This window comes from Lucilia cuprina, chromosome 3 (genome assembly GCF_022045245.1).
Source record: "Lucilia cuprina isolate Lc7/37 chromosome 3, ASM2204524v1, whole genome shotgun sequence".
In the NCBI taxonomy this organism is placed as follows: domain Eukaryota; kingdom Metazoa; phylum Arthropoda; class Insecta; order Diptera; family Calliphoridae; genus Lucilia; species Lucilia cuprina.
The window spans coordinates 19,637,487-19,662,074 of NC_060951.1; the positions used below are offsets into that span (position 1 = coordinate 19,637,487).

General features: G+C 27.1%; 1 protein-coding gene across 2 annotated transcripts in view; it reads left to right on the forward strand.

Annotated features, from left to right (window-relative positions):
* Positions 1–24,588, forward strand: part of LOC111683573 — a 55,843-nt gene that overhangs the window by 2,976 nt on the left and 28,279 nt on the right. For both annotated transcript variants that reach the window (XM_046947505.1, XM_046947506.1), the window contains exon 2: positions 9,543–9,922. In XM_046947505.1, the coding sequence (XP_046803461.1) occupies positions 9,543–9,922 (380 nt within the window). The remainder of the gene's footprint in view (positions 1–9,542; positions 9,923–24,588) is intronic.

The following is a 24,588-nucleotide window of genomic DNA, read 5'->3' on the forward strand; positions in this document are numbered from 1 at the left end:
GCGAAAAAGTTTAGAAGTTTTGGGAGAGAGAATACAATTTTTACGTATGTGTTGGATTTACACAGCACTCGTCTGTGAGAAGAGCGTAATGTTATTGTTGTAAAAAAAATGACAGCGTTTCACTTCTTGTTTATTCTTTGTTTTTCAGTTTTAATTTCAACATAAAAAATTAATTGTCAAAAAAATTAAAAAAATATTTTTTAGTTTGTGGAAAATAATAATATTTCGGTTTGTTAAATGCAACAAAATTGTGTAAAATAATAAATAAATCTTATGTGTTTGTGAACAAATTTGCAGCAAGACTTATTCGCGATAAAGTTTTGAAGCATTACGAGAGAATTGATTTCTTACAAGTGTGTTGAATATACACAGAATTCGTCTGTGGAGAAAGGAAAATGTTATTGTTGTAAAACAATGCCATAGTCCAATTTCTTAGTATTATTTGCTAAAACCTTTAAAATTGAACTTTTGCAAAAAAAAATCATTGCAGAATAATTCCGAAGTATTAAATTGTAATACGCCGAAGAAACTATGTAAATATCTGAAATATTTTTAGTTATTTTTCTATATTATATGGAATGTTTATTGTTAACTGTAATAACAAGACAGTAATTGGAAAGAGTTTATTATTATCGTTCTAAATGTGCCGAATGTCTCACTGTACAACGATGACATGTTATCAAAACATAATAACATAAAAAGAAACAACAAAAGAAAATTTAGATGAACGGATGAGAAATCTTGCGCCACGGGTACCTTATTAGGTTCACCAAGTTATTTGAATGAACTTTGCATCCACACTATGTTGTAGTAACTTCTACTTGTTCAAAATTTGAAATTAAAATTTTTTCAATATAGTTAGAATAGATTTTATAAATAATATTTAATCTTATATTTTAGTTAAATGGCATTGAAAGTTTGAAATTTCATATTAAACTTGTTTTAAATTTAAAATTTTTGTTTTTATTTATTTAAACTAAGGTATAGTTTTTTGGAAATATTAAATGAGAAAATTTTTGTCTAGGAAAACTTGTATCATAATTTTGTATCATAATTTTTGAAGTTGTTTTTGAAAATTTTGCGGTTTAAAAATTAAAAAAATAAATTTTGAAACGAAAGATACTTAATAGTGTAAAATCAAACAGAAGGATAGAAAAAAATTAATAAAAAAGATTACTTATTAAAAGGATATGACCTGCAAGGATATAAAATGAAACAAAAAGGATATACAGTGATATTAAAATAGAGAAAAACATAAATAAAGGAAAATGCAAAATAAACGTTTTTTATGAAAAATATATGTGAAAGTGTAATACGGAAAATGTTTGAATAAAGCATAAACATACAATTAAATCGACAAAATAAAAAGCTTAACAAAGCTAAAGATTTTTTTGCTTTGAAAATTAATATAAAAACTTAAAATTTTGAATTTATGAAAAATCAAAATAAAATGAAATTTGTAATATATTAATATAAGAAAATTTGGGCAATTTTTGAATAAACAATGACAAATAAATCATAATAAGGGTTTTCATTTAAACGTTCAAAACTCTCGTAAACTGTGCAATCTGTGCATGTTTCCATCCTCGCAATTGAATTGTATGAAAATTGATTTGCACAACCCTTAAAAGTTTGAGCCACTATTTAGACTGGCAAACTTGAGCAAACTCATTGTGCATTTAATAAATCTGTTCACTTATTGTTCACTTTTGAATTTATGGACTTGAATTTTCACATTTTTAGCATATTTTCTATATTTTTTGTTAAAATACTTTATTTTTTATTTTTTGATTTCGTTTGAGATTGCTGTAAAATGTTTATAAGAATTGTGATTGAACAGAATTTGAACAGGAGTTTCATGAAACAAGTCGAATAAACTTGCCCACTTGCACAAATGGGAAACTTAAGCGTTTAAATGAAAACCCTTAATCTTTTAAATTTTGAAAAATTTTATTAATTTTAATATCAAATGTTGGATATTTGATAATAATAATGAATGAATTCTGAAATATAAAAGAAAACCAATGCAGTGAATTTCAACATTCTTTTAATTCGAATGGATACAGGGATCTGGCTGAAATAATATTAAAATATTTAATTGTTGTTATTGTAATTAATATAATGTTTCATTTAAATTTAATTTCAATTTGTTGTGTGTGTTTTTTTTATTTAATTTAATTATGTTTTTATAATTTTTTTATAACTATTTTTAAATATGTTGCTGATATGTACATATTAAGGGGTACATATAATATCGAGCCCTTTTCGCACAAAAGACGTAACCGACAAAAACAAAATTTTACAGGAGAGCACTTTTTTAATTATCTTCGAAGTAGGACAAAGCATTACTCCAAAACTCCGTTAATAAATACTATTACACCTAAAATATGGGATGCAGTTTGTTTCGATTTTATATTGACGATATATCCGATTTTTTTGTCGCTTACGTCTTTTTTGCCGAGACAAATTTTTGTGATATAAACAATGTTGAGGCGGTTACGTCTAAATTCTCTGTTTAAAAGAATATTTTTTTGTGTATATCTTTATATAATTTGTATAAATCTGAAATTTAATAGTGTAATAAATACTTTTTTATAAGATTTTAAGATCATCTAGCGATGTCTGTAAGTCAGTCTTTTTGTATCTCTTCCCGTGTGGTCCCTATCGTGATTTCAACAGACAAACGGACGGACGGAGAGGGCTAGATCATCATAGAATTTAATAAGGACCCAGAATTTATATACCTTTTATGGGTCTTGACCAATATTTCGATGTGTTACAAACCCCATCTCTTTTGATGGTGGGTATATAAATTATTTTATCAGACAGTTTTACTAACGGTTAAACGATAATCGGATATTGAGATGTAGCCTGAAAGTATCAAATAAGACTCGGGAGTATACACGGTACTTTTTCTCATCAAATTGTATCAAAAAAGTACCATCGTACCAATTATACCATCCCTGCTTCGCATTCTACGCTTTTACCACCGGTACACCAGATTTAAACTCTAATCAACATTTAAATTTTCCATGCTTTTTCCTATTGTTATTGTTGCTGTAATTGTTATCCTAAATTCACCATGAAGTTTTTAGAAATGTTGCTTAAGCTCTTTTTATAGCCGATATACATACATGTGTATATTACGGCAATACAGTTAAATTTACTGTTTCTGTTTTTGTTGCAGCTGTAGTTATGGTCTCTGTTGATGATGTCGGTAATAATTTGGTTCTTTATTTTTTTTCCAAGGAATACAGTTTTTGTATGTATTTTTATAATTTGTCATTTCAAATAAGAAAATGCAAAAAAAAAAATGAAAAGGTCAAAGGGCATCCCGCAATTCCCAAAAATAGGAATGAAAATCCCAAAAATGGGATTTTTTACTTTTTGCCCATAGGGTCTACATTTCTTTCAGGGCTGGGAATTTTTAAATTAAAAAACGTATATTTTTTGATCTGTAAATGATATTGATCTGAAATTTTTTGTATATTATTGGAAATTTTGTTGTCTAACTAACAAGAAAAAATTGAGTCCATTTGATCCAAAATTACGCCCGGTATTCAAAAAAAGGCGGACCAAGGTATGAAAAATTTTGTATCACTAAATTTTTAAATGCCTATAACTCGAATATTATAAGAGATAAGTAGTAGTCCATGTTTTTTCAAGATCTCGTCGAGCGCTTTCAGAAAATATAAAAATCTTTGTATTTGGGTGAAAAACAAAAAAATGGCACGAGTTTAAAAATTTTACATGTCGTAGGTACCCTACTTTGAGCCGCCACAGCTCCGTCCCTGGGGCATCTGCCCCAGGAAACAATAGATGAAAACACATGTAGTTTTTACAATATTTATTTTTATTAAACAAAGCAAAGTTGTCTTTCGGACATTAATTCGGTGGTTAAATTTTTGAACTTTTGCCCTTTTTAAATATAATTTAAAATAACTTTTAGGGCCATTATTACAACTTGCCTTTAATGTTCGTAATAATAAAAGGTAACTTTAATAAAAGTGAGGAATAAAGTGAACTTTAAATATTTTCATTATTACAACATAATTTTTAAATATACAAAAACCGTAGCATACTTTTAGCCGTTAATAATATTTTTCATATAGAAAACAACATTGAATTTATTTTTTATTAAAATTTAAAAAAAATGATTAAAACTTACGTTAAATTTAAAGGTAATATGATCTTTCCGTTTGCCTATCGGACACTTTTAGCTAAAGTTGACTTGCAATAACGAAAAAGACGTTATCTGTAAGATAACTTCCTAACTTTAGTTATTGGAAAGTTATAATAATGGGCCTTATAATTTTAGCCGATTTAGTTGTTTTAAATAATATCAATCTCAATATGTATCTAAAAAGACCACTATTTTTCGTAAATTTATTTTTAATTTTACATGATTTTTGAAATTGGAAATACTGTCGAAAGAAACATAATAATTTCAAAAATTATTTTAAAATGTTAAAAATTTATTAACACTTTATTTGTTTAATAAACATTAATTTTTATTTACATTTTTATATTCACAGATTTTCTTTATAAGTACAATTTGGAAAATATGAAATACTTTGAAAATGTACTTTTGCTCTTGTATTTCAACGTACTAACTCTTCAAAGCAATTAAAATATATAAAAAAATATATTTTCCGATACATATACAATTTTACCTAAAGATTTAGTTTCCTATAAAAACTGTTTGTGCCGAATTTCTCCACTATAGATGCTTTCTTCAGCCAGTTACGTGCTTTAAAGGCATTTTCTGAAGGGGACCTTATATGGCGGGAATCTATCGTGTTTTCAACAGATGGACGGACATGGCTAGATCGTCTTCGAATCAAATAAGGACCCAGAATATATACACTTTTATTGGTCTTAGACGAATATTTCGATGTGTTACAAACGAAATGACAAAAACAATATACCCCCATCTTTTTTGATGATCGCGTACTTTTGAAAACTTGCAACGAGAGAGTAAAAGTGCGATAAAAATAACAGTTCGTTGATAGAGAATTTTTTAATTTTACTGGATATTTTTCCCCAGTAAAAAATTTGCAAACAAACATATGCTTTTTTAAACATATGATTAAAAATGTAAACAATATATTCTCATATCTCTTACATGTTCATGTTCGACTGGGGTATACTTATTAACGCTATTCTGTGTGATAGATAGACAGTTTCCTCTTCACAGTGCGGACGAATTCATTTACTTTCATTTATTCAAATTCTCCACTTTTCATGGTTGTCTTCACGCGTGTAAGGTTTTTGTCGGAGGTATATATTAAATAGATGGTTGTGGAACACCGGCTTCGATTATACATTCTGTTATCAAAAGCAACATCAAAAATAAAGCAAAGCAGTATTTTCTAAAGTCCCGGTTTTGGCAACATTATGATCTGACAAATTTTTTCTTCTCAAAAGGTTTGCTAATAATATTTGTAAAATATTTGGGGTATTCACACAGTGTGCTATTAAGTCGTATTGTCATCAAATACTAAAGTTTTATGAATGAATATATGTACGTAAACATGACACAAATTCGTGAAAAGTTCTTTAACTTCAAAATTAATTAGATTTTATTAATATATTTATAAAAGTTATTAATTTTTATAAAATTAAATTAAACATGTAAGAGTTCTATATTCGGCTGTGCCGAATCTTATATACCCTTCACCATGGTGTGTTAAAATAACAGTCAGTACCAAAAAGTCTCCTTTTACATCACTTTCTTCGGGCTCAACATGCTTAAATTCATGTATCTAATTTAATATTATTGAAAATTGAAAAACGAAAAAGTACCAAAAAGTTCCCTTTTATGGGTTCTCACCTAATTCAGACTCTACACACCCAATTTCATATTTCTACGTTCAATATCATAGATAATTCTTTAAAAACAAAAAAGTACCAAAAAGTTCACTTTTTACGGTTCTCATCTAATTCCGACTCTACATACTTAATTTCATGTTTCTAGGCTCAATATTATAGAAAATTCAAAAAGTACCTTTTGCAGAACGAAGAAGTACCAAAAAATCCCCATTGACTTGTTCTCGACTAATCCGGGTTCTACATACTTAATTTCATGTTTCTGGGTTCATTATTATAGAAAACCCAAAAAATACTTTTTGAAAAACGAAAAAGTACCAAAAAGTTCCTTTTTGTATATTCTCACCAAATTCCGAATCTACATCTTAATTTTATGTTCCTAGGTTCAATATCATAAAATATTCCAAAATTACCTTTTGAAAAACTACTCTACATACTTAATTTTTAGATTCAATATTTTAGAAAATTCAAAAAGTACCTTTTGTAGAACGAAAAAGTACCAAAATATTCCCTTTAATGACTTTTTGCCTAATTTCATGTTTCTTAGACCTGGTCCACACTAGGAAACTTTTGTTGAGAAACTTTTTCTTAATTCTCTTTTGAAGTTTCCTTAATATCCACACATAGAAACTTTTGTTTCAGAAACTACGTGTTAATTGCATTGATTTGTTTTTGTACGAATGAGAAGAATAACAAAACAAGTTTCCGGGAACGGGAAACTATGTACCGCGAGAGAGATGAATAATATTCTTTCCCTTCTCTCTCACGCAAAATTAAAAGTTTCCCAAGAAAAGTTTCCTAGTGTGGACCGGCAGTTAGTTCATTATTAAAGAAAACTCATAAAGTACCCTTTGAATGACAAAAAAGTACCAAAAATTTCCCTTTTACAGGTTATCTTCTAATTCTGATTCTACATACTTAATTTCATGTTCCTAGGTTCAATTTTATAGAATATTATAAAAGTACCCTTTGAAAAAGTACCAAAAAATTTCCTTTTATGGGTTCTCACCTAATTTAGACTCTACATACCTAATTTTAGGTTCAATATTAGAAAAAATTCAAAAAGTACCTTTTAAAAACAAAAAAGTACCAAAAAGTTCACCTTTATGGCTTCTCACGAAGGTGAAGGGTATAAAAATAAAAGAAAGACAATTTTTTTTTTTGACTGGCAGTACGTATTAAAAATAACAGGCGCCAGAAAATATTTCCGACTTAGTCATTAACAGCTGTTTATGTTTTTATATAATTTCGTTTTTCCAAATTAAAAAAGAAAATATTTTAAATTTTATAAAAATGGATTGTATAATCCACCATTACAATGTCCGATACGTCTTTTGTGCATAAACCGACTTTTAGTTTTTGAGTTGCTTTTGCCATTTTTACTAAAAATATTTGTAGCTGACTCAAACTTAAAATAGCACATTAACTTATGAGGTTCGCTCACAGCTGTTATTTTATGATATATAAGTTTATGACGACCGTATGAATTGTCTTATATTTTTTTGGCTAAGATAATTGTTATTTGTAACGAAAAAAATATATTTCTCTCTGGTATTGGTAACGACAACAGAAATTAAATGTATCTTATTATAAAACAATAATATTAATTGAGACCTTTTAGTCATATTTCATATATCCGTAAATGCATGAAATTAACCGTCATTATTAATATAATAAGGTATTATTTTATATTTACATATTGTCCTAATATTTAAATAATGAAATATTTAGATTTGTTTGTGTTCGTTGCTCAAAAAAATTTTGACGTCTTATGATAATTTATAATTATCTCTCAAAATAACATCTTTTGTAAAATACAAGTTAGTGGTTACATATTAAACATAACCACTAACTAACTATTGGTATGTTTTTTGTGTATGTTGTAATGTAGAAATTCCAAGAGAAAAATACAATTGTTACATGCTTGCGGTAAACAAAATAGGTCAGTTCTTTGAATTATTTATATTATTCGCAAAGAACTTTACAACACATTTTTTTTTAAATTATAAATATTGTACAAGTATGCTGGTGTCATATGTGGTATTGTTTATTGTGTCAGCATGCTAGTGTTGTGTGTGGGACGTTTAAGTAATTAAAATATTAATAAAAATTTAATAAAAGAAACAGTTGTTTCATTATGACAAAAATATATATTTACAAAAAACATATGTTCAATTCACAATCAAGTTGTATATTGTACCTACTAAAGACTACTAACAGTGGGTGTGAACAGATCTTTGCAGCAAGTCATAAGTTTATGTTCTCAATGAAAAAAAACAATCAAAACAAATACACATAACAATGTCAAAAGAAAAAAATCAAAAAATATTAAATTAATTAAAAATGCGAAATAAAATTAATTTCTTTGAATTTTCAGTTCTTTTATTTTCTTTATTCCACATTTTAAACTAATAAATAAACTGTTTTTAATAAAATGTTAGTTTTTTTTTTGTAAACAGCTGTTTGTTTTTGATTTCAGTGTTATTACTTTATCGTTTTTATAGCCTACACCACTATAGTGGGGAGGGTATTATACGTTTCTGCTGATGTTTGTAACATACAAAAATATTGGTCCAATACCCACCTTAAAGTATACCGATCGATTCAGAATCATTTTTTGAGTCGATTAAGACATGTCCGTCCGTCTGTCCGGCTGGCTGTCCATGTAAACCTTCAGCGCAAGGTACAGGCCGTAATTTTCCAGATAATTTGATGAAATTTGGACCAAGCATGGCACAGGGACGAAGCCTATTGAAAATGGTTGAAATCGGTCCATTATTTCACCTAGCCCCCATACAACCGTACCTCCTGATTTGTACTTTTTATGCCATAATTGCGTCAAATACTCTACTATCTCTCTTAAAATTGGCACAAATAAGTTTTATATAAGTATAAATGACACTGCAGATTTTCGTAAGGATCGGCCCTTATTTGACCCTAGCCCCCTTCAAAACATGTCTTAAATTAAAAAATTAAAATTTTAAAAATATACTCATGGTGTAGGGTATTATATGGTCGGCCATGCCCGACTATACTTTCCTACTTGTTTATGCTAAAATCGTTTGAATTGTTTATATGTTGAAATAAACAATTGCCAACACTAAAATTTCTTACAACATTCGAAAAACATATGAAAAATTGTCGTATGAGTTGTATAGAGCTTTTACATAGAAAATACCAACAACATTGTTATGACTATTATAGCAGCTGCTGACGTACAACGCTACAACATCGATTGTGAATTGAACAATAGAATTGTTGTCCTAACTATGCCAAAACATGTTTATTCCTATGTTTTTTTTTTTTGGGTTCATGTTATTTATTGGTTATTTGAACGTAAGACGGAATTCAACCTTCCGAGGTGTCATAATATTTATGACAATTTTTTTATTTTCAAGTTTAAGGCCCGTATTCATAAAGAAGAATATAAAACAATATTTAAAACTGAGTAGATTTTATACCAAATTTAAATAATTATTTTCTTTTGTTCCTTTTGAATGTAGCATATATTAAAACAATTGTATTAATTTTATTTACTTTTGTGATTTTTGTAAAATTTTTAAATGAACGTTCCTTTGCTTTTTTGGTGACTATGTTTCCTCTACCTTAAACATATTTCAACATTAGGTTCCTTGTTCCTTTTCCCTTTTGAAAAAAATTTTCCTTCATATTTTCTTTTCAATTAAAATAGCTTATTTCTTAAATTTTTACAGTTCATTGGTGGTATTGGTATACCGGTTGAAGATTTAAATTTCGAATCTGTAACATCGGGCTATGTATTGAAAGCAGAATATTTTCTTCCTGAAACAGCTGATGAATTTCGACAAAAACTAAAACCTCAAACGATCCATCGCCGCCGTAAGAGTATCAACGAAACGTACATGTACGATGAAAATTTCGAAAATGATTCATTAGTAAATGAAGTGAACAGTATTTACAACAATGAAATTTGGAATGTATCCCACAGTATTAAACATGACGGTCTTAAAAACCATTTACACCAACCGAAAGACGATAATATTAAAAGTCAACAAAAACATGGAGCACTTTATCGTTGGATTGTGTATAAAGCTATGGAGACGATATTAAATAAGTAAGTAAAAAATTCACACTTAACTATGAAAATGTTTATTAAATAAAAACATAGTATTTAATCTCTCACATATAAATATTTGAACTTGCTTTAAGGTATTAGGCATGGGTAATAGTATTGAAATAGTTGTTCTAAAATCCCAGGAATCGGGATTTCTTGCAATACTGACATTTTAAAAAATATTGTAATAGAATACACAATTTTTATAGAAAAACATTTTAGAGTCATAAATAAGTCTAATTTCGACGTAGGTGTTAAGACACAATCGAAATTCCGTTTCCATTAGTGTGTTGTAGGGTGTAATTGGGCTGCTTTGAAACTACCAGTGATCATTTATATCAAGCATTAATTTAAGCATTAACAATTACTTGGCTCAATAGCCCTTACTGCTACAATAAACATTGCTAAATGCAGCACAATATTTAGCCACAAAATTATTAGAAACATTTTCCGAAAAAAAAATAATTTTTCAATAGTTTTTATTTTTTAATATTATTTCAAGTGTCAGTATTGGTTGGGTTGCAACTTCTAGACCAATTTAAAATTTTGAAGAAACAGATGCTTGATATTCTAAAGTAACATAGCTAAAGAAAATAAAAACGACACGGTATTATAATTGGTCAAATATACCCCATAAAGTCACTTAAGACATATTTCGAAAGAAATCTTCAAATCTGTGTATAACATGGGAACAAATTTTTAATACCGCGTAAAAAATAGAGTAATTTTTCAAAATACTTATTAAATATATTAGTATACGAACGCGAAGAGGCATATTTTTCTGAAGTATCGCCATAGTACTAAAAAATAAAACAGGGACGATATGTATATTAGGGATAGAACTATTGACATAGTTCTTTGACATAGCATAGTCAAATAGATCATTACAAAATTTGAGACACTACGCCATTATTTTTTCGCGGTTGGTAAAAAAGTTCACGTAACGAATGTCTGTCCGTCTGTTTTTTAAAATTAGTTTTTTGAAGACTCCATAAATCTCGGGAATCCAAATCTTAACTAACTAAATTAAATATACTTTTCAGAATTTAGCTGTTTTTTTAAGGGATGTCAAATAATATTTTTGACCTGGTTCACACTAGGAAACTTTTTTTCAGAATCTTTTGATTTTTGTGTGTGAGAGAAAGAGAAAGAAATATAAAACATCTTTTTCTCCAACACACAAAATCAAGAGTTTCCCAACAAAAGTTTCCCAGTGTGAACCAGGTCTTTGGGCAAAAATCCAGTCCAGAGATATAAGTAGTGACGAGTCTCGATATGACAAAAGTATATGAGAACCCTAGCATTTTTTGGTATATCACTGTGAAAATATTTACACAAGACCAAATTAAAATTTTGTTAGTATTTTTTATGTCCAGCTTTTTTTTGTTTTGTCCAGTTTTTTAAAACCCAATGTCCAGCTTCTTTGTTTCCATCAACATTAAATTACTCTTTAATAACAAACCTTAGTGGGTTAGTTCATGAGGGTCATCAAGGCTAGTATAGAACTTGGTTTTGCAGCTTTTTGTCGACATACGAGTATATTTAACATAATTATGAACTTAAAAGCCCTATTTGGCGGGTGAAATAATGTTAATCATTTCCAATAGGCTTCGTCTAGGGTACAAGATCATGTGGCAAACTTCATTGAATTATCTCCAAAATTGCGAACTGTAGTTTGATTACAAGGTTTTCAAGCCCTATTCGGGGGTTCAATAGGCATCGTCCCTAAGACAATAGAAGATCATGCACCAAATTTTATTGAATTATCTCCAAAATTGCGACCTGTAGTTTGATTAAATGGACGGATGGACACAGCTAAATCGACTCAGAAAATGATTTTGAGCTGATTGGTATACTTTAAGGTGGGTAAAGGACCAATATTATTGTGCGTTACAAACATCAGCACAAACCCAATATACCCCCCTCATTAAAGTGGTATAGGGTATAGACAAATTAAATTAACTTTACATAAGCTTTTAAAAAAGGTTTCGATGTTTTGTTTACGGATTTCAAACTAACTAAATAAATGTCACGAAATTCGGATCCCTATATAACTGTAAGAAGAACTTTCCCTTATAAAATTTTAATACTTTGGAAAGATGCATCAATTTAGTCGTTCGCGAAAGTAATTATGTTATAAAATTATTTCGTAAATAAAATTTTGGAATAAAAGTCAAATTTCTTTTTTTATTTCATATCTAGAGAACTTCCTCCATCCATCCATACCATGTATCATATGATTGGCAATTCTTAATTTCATTGTTATTTAAAGTGCCTAAACGGCTCACATTGTCTTTCTGTATGTCTGGAAGGAAAAAAAGGCTACTTTTTATTTTGAAATTTCAAGTGCCACACCTACTTACTAAATAACTATTAAAAGTCCTGTATCTTGGAAACTGGTGGAGTCCTCAAATTTTGCACGAACAACTTTGACATCCATAATAATATAGTGGGCGTGGCACCTTCCATATTAAGAAAATATTAAATCAGTATATCTGAGAAAATGTAACAGTTTTAAAATTTTGTCGGAGCCACTTAAGTCTCAATATCATTATTTAGGATGAATTAAATACAATACAATATTATTATACCCTTCACCTTCACTTGTAATTTCTATAATATAATTTTCCGACCCTATAAAGTTCTGGATCCTTATAGATAGCGGAGTCGATTAAGCCATGTCCGTCTGTCTGTCCATTTGTCTGTCTGTTGAAATCAGTTTTTAGAGGTCCCCAGATATCTTCAATATTCAGTTAGACATGCTTTCGAGAAGATCGCTATTTAAAATCAGCAAAATCGGTCTATAAATAACGGAGATATGAGCAAAAATCCGAGACAACCTCTGAAAATTTCATCAAAAAAGCCACATTTTTTTCATGCTTTGTTAAAAAAGCAACAGCAACGCTGTGAATTGGATAAATATGTACATGTGCGTGTGGAGATGTATTTGGTTTTATTCAGCTGTGTATTTTTTTTATGTTTGCATGCTGTTCTGTTCTCACGAAGGTAAGTGGATATAACAAGAACAAGGAGATAAAGCAGTAATATGTTGGTAATACATCTGATATTTGTTTGAGGGTGGTAATACAGTTTGACGGTGGTATTACAGTACAACGGTTAATATTTCTTTCTGCTACAGTTTATATTTGTTTGTGTGTATGTTATGTGTGACATGTGTGCAGAGATACAAAATAAATAAAAACTGTTTTTTAAAACATACTTGGTGAAGGGTATATAAGATTCGGCACAGCCGAATATAGAAATATTACTTGTTTATATTTATATTGCTTTTAGGGTAGCAAAGCACACTGGGTATAGCTAGTTTTATATAAGAAAATGTTTTCATGTTGAGTTTTATTTAAAAAAAAATCTCAAGAATAAATTTTATTTTTTAAGTAAAAAAATTAACTTAAAATTAACTATTATTTTTCATTGCAAAATATTGAAATCAAAAATAATCGTTATTTTTTGAACAAAATATAAAACTCAAAGAATAATAATAAAAATTATTTTTTTTTAATAAAATTTGTAAAATGAAAATCATTGTTTTAACCGATTATGCACCTTTAGAGAATAGAAATGATATATTCAATAAAATTTAACGTTTATCCTTTGTTTTAAATTTTAAGAATAATCATTATTTTCTGTCCCTGATAAAAACAGATCTTTTTAAAACATTTTTATAAATTGTCAACAAAAACTTACACAGAAATAAGTTTCAGCATAATTGTGAACTGCTTTCATTGACAAAAGTTAATAGTATTTAAGAATTGTATGAATTTTTCATATGATTTCATATTACAAAATCTGGAAACCTTGACTTAAAATATTTCAGATATAAATTATATTTTTCTTTTTTTATAAATGTTTGAAATTTTCCTTGGAATTTTTTTTATTTCTTTATGATTTTCAGATTAAAATCGATGAAATGTTTGTGAAATTGGCCTGATGTTATGAAGAACATATGATTTACTATGTTTGCTGATCTTTTGTTGTTTAAGATTTTGTTTCCCAACATTTCAATTTATGTTTTTTTACATAAAATTCGCTAATATATCATCACTATCTGCTAAATGTGTAAACATATTAGTAGATAATGGACTTCTTTTGCAATTTTCTCATAAATATCGTAGAAAAAAATAAAAATTTAAAAAATTTTCGTCATGTTCAAATTCATACACAATATGAACTTTTAATATTCTGAATGAAAATGGTTTGGGCAAAAAAGTCATGTTCGATTCATAATATTTATTACCAAATTCATTCCAGATATGAATGAATTTTTTTGTGTACAGTTTCTATAATCGCGATATTTACTTTTAAAACAATCCATTATGAAACGTCGCAATATTGTTCTTGAAGAAATTAATTTTTTTTATTTTACGAATACCTATAATATTTTTCCATTTTTATGACAATTTGATTTTATGTATTTGGAACAAAAATTAAACTTGTAATAATAATTGTGCGGAGAAAAACATTTTTTTTAGGAGTTTAATTTTTTAACAACATCCAAAAAAGTTTAAAATTTATAAATTTATTCGAAAAACAAAGAAATTATTCATTTTTAAATTTTATCGAAAACATTTTGAATTTTTGAATTACAAACAGTAAATGTAAATTTTTTTGAGTGTAGAAATTAAATGAAATAATTTACAAAATGTGAACAATCAAAAAGTGAAACGATGTCAAAAAGTACCTAGTATATTGTCAGTAGGTATCTAACTCTAAGAATGTATTCAGGATGCACTAAGTAAGGTAAAATGATTAAGGCAGCTGATTTTTATTTGTTTATTTGACTTTTTTTTATTCTAAAAATAAAATTTTATTTTTATTCTAAAAAAAATATGTTTGTGGGTTCAAAGAAAAAAAATTTGTTAAACTTATGAATTAAAATGTTCATAATAAGTTTTTAACATTGTCCTGCTAAATGTAACGACGGTTTTACATGTAACATTGTGAAATATATAAAAAACATTTCTTCCAATATTTATTATTTTTTAATTTTAAAAAATTTCATTTTGACAAAACCCAACTCTAGACAACAAAAAAATATTGTGTTTGTTGCCGAAACGCTCACACATCTATATAAATAATAGGCAAAGCTATTTTTTGTGGCCGCTTTTACTCTTTCACTATACATCAGATTTTGACCAAAGAAATATCATTTTAAAGGTATTTCTTCGCAGATGTGCTAGATGTGTGGGAGCTACCCTGCCAGCAAATTCGAGTTTAATTTTGGATACATGAACTAAATAGTCACTATAAAGGCTCAATTTTATGTTTCTCAGCGCTAAGTTAAAAAATTTACAAAAACAAAATAAATTACTTTCTAATTTTGATCATAATTTTGTTAAATTTTAATGCGTTTGAATATACCAAAAGGAAAATTAAATGATAATAAGTAGATAGAATAAAAATTTAAAAAAACGAACAGAGCAGAATCATTCTTGCTCTCAAAATTCAGAAGAAGGAGTATTTGCACATTTCATTAAATATATTTATTTCATTGTGATCAGTTGTATGATACATTGTGAAATTTAGATTTTGTAATAAATTCTGTTAATTTCAAATTTATTATATCAAAAACATAGTTCAATATATAATAACCATCAGTGAGATATTAGTGAGTATAAAGCAATATAAAAAAGGAGAAATAAAACCAAATTATAAAGTGGCTTTATAACATAAAAGAGTATAAAATCACAACACTTTCCAGTTCCTCTTTTGTTATGGCAAACTGGAAATTTACTACTTTTACGCACTTTTATGTTATAAAAAAGTGACTTGAAACTGAAACGAAATCGACACATCATGTAAGTATTAATCAGGCGAAACAGTTTCTTCTGAACGTGACCACTTTTCATTCACTCAGATTATATAAAAATAGATGTTTTAAACTTTAAGCTGTAACGTTATGGTTACAATTTGGATAGAAATTGTTGGCAGGGTATAAGCATTTAAAATCGTTACTAATATATTAGTAACGACATGTAAATATGTCTTTCAGACATATGTCACAGTTTCCCGCTGGAAAACTGTGACATTTTTTACAACAATAATGTTACGCTCTTCTCACAGACGAGTTATGTGTAACTACAAATCATATGTAAGAATGTTACTTTCGCTCAAACCCAGAAAAAACAAGTCAGAGTTCTATATTCGGCTGTGCCGAATCTTATATATCCTTCACCATAGTGTGTTAGAAAAAGTCGGTATCAAAAACTCCTTTTTCAAATCAGTCACTTCGGGCTGATCATACTTAATTTTCACACTAGGATTTTTTTTGGGCAAATTTTGATTTTTGTGTGTGAGAGAAAGAGAAAGAAATATCAGCCATCTATTTCTCCCACACACAAAATCAAAAGTTCTCAACCGAAGTTTCATAGTGTGAACCAGGTGTTGCGTTTTTTTCTATGCATTCTGAAAGATTCGAAGCATATTGCTTCCCCTTCTTGTAGGATTTATGTACATAAGTTGCATTGCAAAACAATGCCAGACAAACAATTATCAAAATTCAAACATGATTGGGTTTGCAATAATAATAGGCTCTCCCTATAAAATTATTTTGCTCTCTTTTTTTATAAACCGCTACCTGAAAACAGAAGAATGTATTTTTTAATAGGGGCTTATTGATAAGAATTTTTCAGTTTTTTTATGAAAATTTCTTTTATAAAACTTTGATAAACTCTTATGAATATATTCGTAAAACTCTTATCATAATTTTCTATACATACTGTTTACAAAGCCTTTAAATGAAGATCTTCTAATATGACTTTAACAGAAGACCATCTTATATACATTACGTTATATATCTCCTTATAAGCCTTCAGCGAAAGATCTTCTAATAGGCCTACAACGGAAGACCGTTTAAATAGGACTTTTTAAGTAAGCATTCTATCAGCCCTTTAATAGAAGCGAGAAGGCAAGCACTTGGCTGGCAATGACATGCCGTGTAAAATTTAAATGACTTTGTAACGCAGCGGGATGTGCTTGTGTCTGCAAAATAATGCCTTTAGTAAAGCTTCTTTACTGCCTTACTTAAATTTAGAATAGATTTAGGTATCATCATACAATCTCCTCTTACAAATTTTAACATGTGGCTATCTAATCTATTTAACATTGAACAACACATAAAAATTGATCCTTAACTTTTTGGAAGTAAAATATTTTATTACCTCTAATTTCATCTAGTAATAAAATTTTCAAGTCAATTGTAATTGCTATACATATTTCCTTAAGAGGCCTTATTTTGGACCTAAAGGCAAATATGGTCCGACAAAGATTTACCTAATACACGTTCACACCGAATTTCATCATGATAACAATGATTTTAATCAATTTATAAGCTAAAAAGTGAATTTAAAAGGGGACTGATATTTTACATCAGTCCCCTTTTAAATCTGTTTTTTACCAAACCATAATTTATTAGGACACAGAATTTATTCATGCTAAATTATCATGATTGTTACATAATTACTGTAATTACAAATGTATAATAAAATTCTTAGAAATTACGTCCTGGAAACTCCGTTTCTAAACATTGAAAGATAATATATACAGCCAAAGCTTGGAGAGAATAAATTCTATTTGGAATTAATTCCCTTATATTTTCAATACAGCTTTAAATTTTTGAATGTACCATTCTTTAAATTTAGATTCGAAATTTCTTTGGCTTTATATCATACACCGGCGTATAGAGAAACAGATAAAAAAATCACCACTACAGACACACTATTGGTATTTTTTCAATGAAATTGCACTGAAAAAAATATTTGGCTATTTTCAATTTTGAAGATTAAATTGCACTGCTATAAATTGGGAATATTTATTAACAAAATATAATCAATGGGCATAAGAATTAAAATGTACAAAAAAAGTATCAAATAAGAATGATCTTATTTACTTTCATTGTTATGCATTCTAGAAAATTATTTAGGGCCTATGTTGTTTTTGTAAATTATGCTCTTGTTTTTGAAGTTGTGTTTTTGTTTTTTCAAATTGCGTTTGTAATTTCTGAAACAAAGCGACATCAACCTACTTTGTTGAATGCTGCCATTCAACTAAACAAAATATTTGTATTTTTGACGCTCTTCTTGAGAAGTTCGTATGCGATCGTGCTGTATACATGTGAACTGCCGAAAATCTTCGTATTCAGAACAATAATAGCGTCGACGTCTGGTTTATATTCCATTGAATTAATTCCTAGGGGTATTCATTCTTTATAGGAATGAATTCATTTGAATGATCGCTGCTAATTTCCTTCTATTACAAATTGAATTAAAGAAAAAAATTTATAATTCAATTTTTAATATACAGAATGCTTTTGAATTATAAAACAAAACCTTCATTCAATTTATTTCAAATTAAATGGTTGAAAAAAATTTTAAATTCAATTTGTAATAGATTGAACTAAAACCACATTTTTATTATTCAGAGGGAATTTAAAAATCAATAAGAAAAAAATTCTTTAGGAATTAATTCATTAGAGAATTAATACATCGAAAGCTTTAAGAGTTATTTGTAGGAATTAAATCAGAGGGGATGAGTTTGAAGAATTTCTAATTCTTTTAAATATAACTCAATTTCAAAAAAGAATTAGGGAATGAATACTTTTAGAGCTTTGTACACAGTGTATAATTTTTATCCAAAAAACATTTTTTCTTCCATGAAAAGAAGCGCACAAGAGGTCCAATAGTGGTCAGGTGTATTTCTTCGGATTTGATGTAGTAAAAAAAATATATTTTAAACTATTTTATATCAAAGATGTTATTTTGTTAAGAAAAATGTTTTATTTTTAAAAGTGTTCTAATTTAAAAATATGTGTACGTATTTTAATATTACGCCATTAATGTCAGATATACTGCGGGAGTTTTTCAGATGAATAATGGTAACGTCACTGATTCATGACTACAAAATTATTGGGTTCCAATCAGTGATGTTCAATTTTATCTTTTAATGAAAAAAACTTATTACAATTTTTATTCCATCTCTCACCTCAATTCTCTACAACTCAAAAATTTAGTACACCATTTCAATTATGTTATCTTTAAATCAAAATAATTTCAACTTTTATTAAATCGAAAATTAAATACAAATAATAATAATGTAATATTTAAATAAATTGAAGTGTTTAATGTTATTGCCATGAATAATTTTTTAACAACAAAGAAACAAATCAGTATTTTAAAATAAAAAGAAAATATTATATAAGAAAAAGAACAACTTACATATCGAGCCCTTTTTGCAAAATGGAGGATTTTCGTTTTTTTATAGAAATCGATAATTTAGGTCTATTAGCATCATCTCTGAAAATTTCATAGCAATAGATCCAATGGTTTCAACTTTACAAGAAAAAGAAAAATGACGTAAGTACACATTTATTTTCTAATTATGAATTTTGTAACAGCAAGGTGTCGGTTACGTCTAAATTTTCTTTTAAAATATATTAAATTGATAGAAAAATTTGAACAAATTAACGTATTAAATTTGTTTGTGAATGAAATGCCACATATCTGAGAATAATTGCAATAAATTCATGTAATTATCACTATGCCATTACAATTTATGTGCTAAAATTCATAATTTTCTATAACATTTTATGAATTTAATTCATTCTAATTACATAACATTTATGTTATTTTCATTTAACCAACTCTTATATTTGGTTGGAAATTTTGTGGATTCGGAAGGCGGACCTGTATATGGACTCTTAATGAATCAATAGTCCCAGAATTTACTTATTTTTCGATATAAGGTCAATTGCACTACAATGTATGGATGTTAATGTGGACATCAGGGTGTTTTTCAGAATGGTCTTTAATGAGGTATTTGGTCAATTGTGGTCTATAGAATTTAAACGCGTTATTAGTTTTAAAAACAAATGTTTTTTGTAGAATTTCATCAAACTTATTTTCTGTATGGAAAAAATCATTGTCTTATAGGATCCATATATGTATGCTAGGGTCAAATATTGCCTGACTTTTGTAATACTTCCCAACATAATTTACAGGTATATATAACCGACTTCTGCAAAATTTTATAGCGATTGTATTGAGGCTAAGTGAAATCATGAACCGTTTTTGCCCATTATTAACACAAAACAATATTTGTCACCAATTATCAACTTTAGAGAATTTCATCACTCTTATCACGCTTATAACGTCCGGAACCTATCCGGTTTTCAACAAAAAGACTGACTTACAGACATCGCTAGATGATCTTAAAATCTTATAAAAAAGTATTTATTACACTATTAAATTTCAGATTTATACAAATTATATAAAGATATACACAAAAAAATATTCTTTTAAACAGAGAATTTAGACGTAACCGCCTCAACATTGTTTATATCACAAAAATTTGTCTCGGCAAAAAAGACGTAAGCGACAAAAAAATCGGATATATCGTCAATATAAAATCGAAACAAACTGCATCCCATATTTTAGGTGTAATAGTATTTATTAACGGAGTTTTGGAGTAATGCTTTGTCCTACTTCGAAGATAATTAAAAAAGTGCTCTCCTGTAAAATTTTGTTTTTGTCGGTTACGTCTTTTGTGCGAAAAGGGCTCGATATTATATGTACCCCTTAATATGTACATATCAGCAACATATTTAAAAATAGTTATAAAAAAATTATAAAAACATAATTAAATTTAAATAAAAAAAACACACACAACAAATTGAAATTAAATTTAAATGAAACATTATATTAATTACAATAACAACAATTAAATATTTTAATATTATTTCAGCCAGATCCCTGTATCCATTCGAATTAAAAGAATGTTGAAATTCACTGCATTGGTTTTCTTTTATATTTCAGAATTCATTCATTATTATTATCAAATATCCAACATTTGATATTAAAATTAATAAAATTTTTCAAAATTTAAAAGATTAAGGGTTTTCATTTAAACGCTTAAGTTTCCCATTTGTGCAAGTGGGCAAGTTTATTCGACTTGTTTCATGAAACTCCTGTTCAAATTCTGTTCAATCACAATTCTTATAAACATTTTACAGCAATCTCAAACGAAATCAAAAAAATAAAAAATAAAGTATTTTAAAAAAAAATATAGAAAATATGCTAAAAATGTGAAAATTCAAGTCCATAAATTCAAAAGTGAACAATAAGTGAACAGATTTATTAAATGCACAATGAGTTTGCTCAAGTTTGCCAGTCTAAATAGTGGCTCAAACTTTTAAGGGTTGTGCAAATCAATTTTCATACAATTCAATTGCGAGGATGGAAACATGCACAGATTGCACAGTTTACGAGAGTTTTGAACGTTTAAATGAAAACCTTATTATGATTTATTTGTCATTGTTTATTCAAAAATTGCCCAAATTTTCTTATATTAATATATTACAAATTTCATTTTATTTTGATTTTTCATAAATTCAAAATTTTAAGTTTTTATATTAATTTTCAAAGCAAAAAAATCTTTAGCTTTGTTAAGCTTTTTATTTTGTCGATTTAATTGTATGTTTATGCTTTATTCAAACATTTTCCGTATTACACTTTCACATATATTTTTCATAAAAAACGTTTATTTTGCATTTTCCTTTATTTATGTTTTTCTCTATTTTAATATCACTGTATATCCTTTTTGTTTCATTTTATATCCTTGCAGGTCATATCCTTTTAATAAGTAATCTTTTTTATTAATTTTTTTCTATCCTTCTGTTTGATTTTACACTATTAAGTATCTTTCGTTTCAAAATTTATTTTTTTAATTTTTAAACCGCAAAATTTTCAAAAACAACTTCAAAAATTATGATACAAAATTATGATACAAGTTTTCCTAGACAAAAATTTTCTCATTTAATATTTCCAAAAAACTATACCTTAGTTTAAATAAATAAAAACAAAAATTTTAAATTTAAAACAAGTTTAATATGAAATTTCAAACTTTCAATGCCATTTAACTAAAATATAAGATTAAATATTATTTATAAAATCTATTCTAACTATATTGAAAAAATTTTAATTTCAAATTTTGAACAAGTAGAAGTTACTACAACATAGTGTGGATGCAAAGTTCATTCAAATAACTTGGTGAACCTAATAAGGTACCCGTGGCGCAAGATTTCTCATCCGTTCATCTAAATTTTCTTTTGTTGTTTCTTTTTATGTTATTATGTTTTGATAACATGTCATCGTTGTACAGTGAGACATTCGGCACATTTAGAACGATAATAATAAACTCTTTCCAATTACTGTCTTGTTATTACAGTTAACAATAAACATTCCATATAATATAGAAAAATAACTAAAAATATTTCAGATATTTACATAGTTTCTTCGGCGTATTACAATTTAATACTTCGGAATTATTCTGCAATGATTTTTTTTTGCAAAAGTTCAATTTTAAAGGTTTTAGCAAATAATACTAAGAAATTGGACTATGGCATTGTTTTACAACAATAACATTTTCCTTTCTCCACAGACGAATTCTGTGTATATTCAACACACTTGTAAGAAATCAATTCTCTCGTAATGCTTCAAAACTTTATCGCGAATAAGTCTTGCTGCAAATTTGTTCACAAACACATAAGATTTATTTATTATTTTACACAATTTTGTTGCATTTAACAAACCGAAATATTATTATTTTCCACAAACTAAAAAATATTTTTTTAATTTTTTTGACAATTAATTTTTTATGTTGAAATTAAAACTGAAAAACAAAGAATAAACAAGAAGTGAAACGCTGTCATTTTTTTTACAACAATAACATTACGCTCTTCTCACAGACGAGTGCTGTGTAAATCCAACACATACGTAAAAATTGTATTCTCTCTCCCAAAACTTCTAAACTTTTTCGCGAATATTTGAGGATAATAGCACTTTGAAATATTGTTGTTCACTTAACATTATATTTTATAATTTTTTTGCACAATTTAAACACATTTAATAGCCCGAAAATAATATATTTTTTACAAACGAAAAAAAAAATATTTTTTGTTTTTTGACATTGAATTTTTGTTGTTTGAAATTAAAACTAAAAAAACAATGTTGTAAATTTTCGTATGGTAAACGAAAAAGATATTTCAAATAAGTAATTTATTTTTCAATATTATAGATTAAAAAACAAATAGACGTGTTTATAAAATGTTTATAGATAAAATATGTGCAAAATATCTTAAGAAACCTTTCAAAGTATAAATTGAAATGTAATAATTTTTTTCAATATTTTTCAATACTATTTTTTGCAACTATGCTGACTTGAGAATTCTACTAATACATTCTTAGAGTTAGGTACCGGATGACAGTAGACTTAGGTACTTTTGACAACAGTTTCATTTCTTATTTATTCTTTGCTGAAAAAACAAAGTTGTAAATTTTTGTATTGAAACTGAATAATTTATTTAAAATAATCTTATTTTTTATTTGAAAATATATTTTTATTTGAAAATATATTTTTTTAATGTTTACTAATCAGATTTGGGTAAAATATATGCGAAAGTAGAAATTTAAATGTAATTTATTTTTCCTTAAATTTTTATGTACGATTTTATGCAATTATGTATGTTTGGAAAGTGTTGTGAAAGTCATGGTATAAGTAATAGAAGAGTTTTTAAATTTATTAGGAAAATATAGTTACCATAATCTTGAATAGCAATCCCACAAATAACATCAAGTTTTTTAGGATTCCTACACTCCCGTATATGCGCAAAGAGTGGCTAAAGGTAATCGTATTTACCATCTCCGATTTTAATGAAACTTGACACACATAACAAATATATAAAATGTTCCACATATCGTTGAGTTTTTGAATGGAAACTCATTTCAATGTAAAAAAATCGGCGATCGTAAATCCGAATATAGCAGTTTTCTATCCGTTTTAATATGAATTCTTAAATTTTAAGAAAGTTCTTTATATTTTCCTTTATTACTTTATACCCTTTTTAATGTGGCAACGCTTTTTTGAATATATATACATACATTCATTCATACATACATACATACATACACACATACATACATACATACATACATACATACATACATACATACATACATACATACATACATACATACATATTCAAAAAAAAATAATTACGAATTTAATTAAATTTTCATTGAAAACAATGAAATATGTGCGTAATTTGGAAAATTTTCTAAAAAATTGATTTTTTGCTATATAAATTTTGAAGATAATTCAATGAAGACTATGATTTCTTATTTGTTTTTATTTCTTATTTTGTTTTCCAATAGTTTTATTTACATAAAAATTTGTTAATATGAATAAAAAACAAAAAAATCTTTCAATTCATACATTTTATGAACTTTTAATATTCTGAATAAACATGATTTAGGAAAAAAGTCATATTCAATTCAAAGAATTTATTTCTAAATTCATTCTAGTTATGTTTTATTTTTTTCTGTGTACTGTTTTAATTGAAATTTTTCCCAACTTACATTTTTAATATTATGTTAATCAATAATATCAATGATAATGAGATCAAAATCAGAACTTTTATTAATCTAATGAGCAATTTCATAGTTGAAATTCATCTTTAATTATTTCTATGTATAGATTGCAAAAGTTTCATAAAAGGTATGATATCACAGTTTCAAAAATATAGAGTGAAGTCTAATTAATAGAAACGTAAATATGTAGGTACATTTATGTATTCGAATTATATTCAAATATTTCAT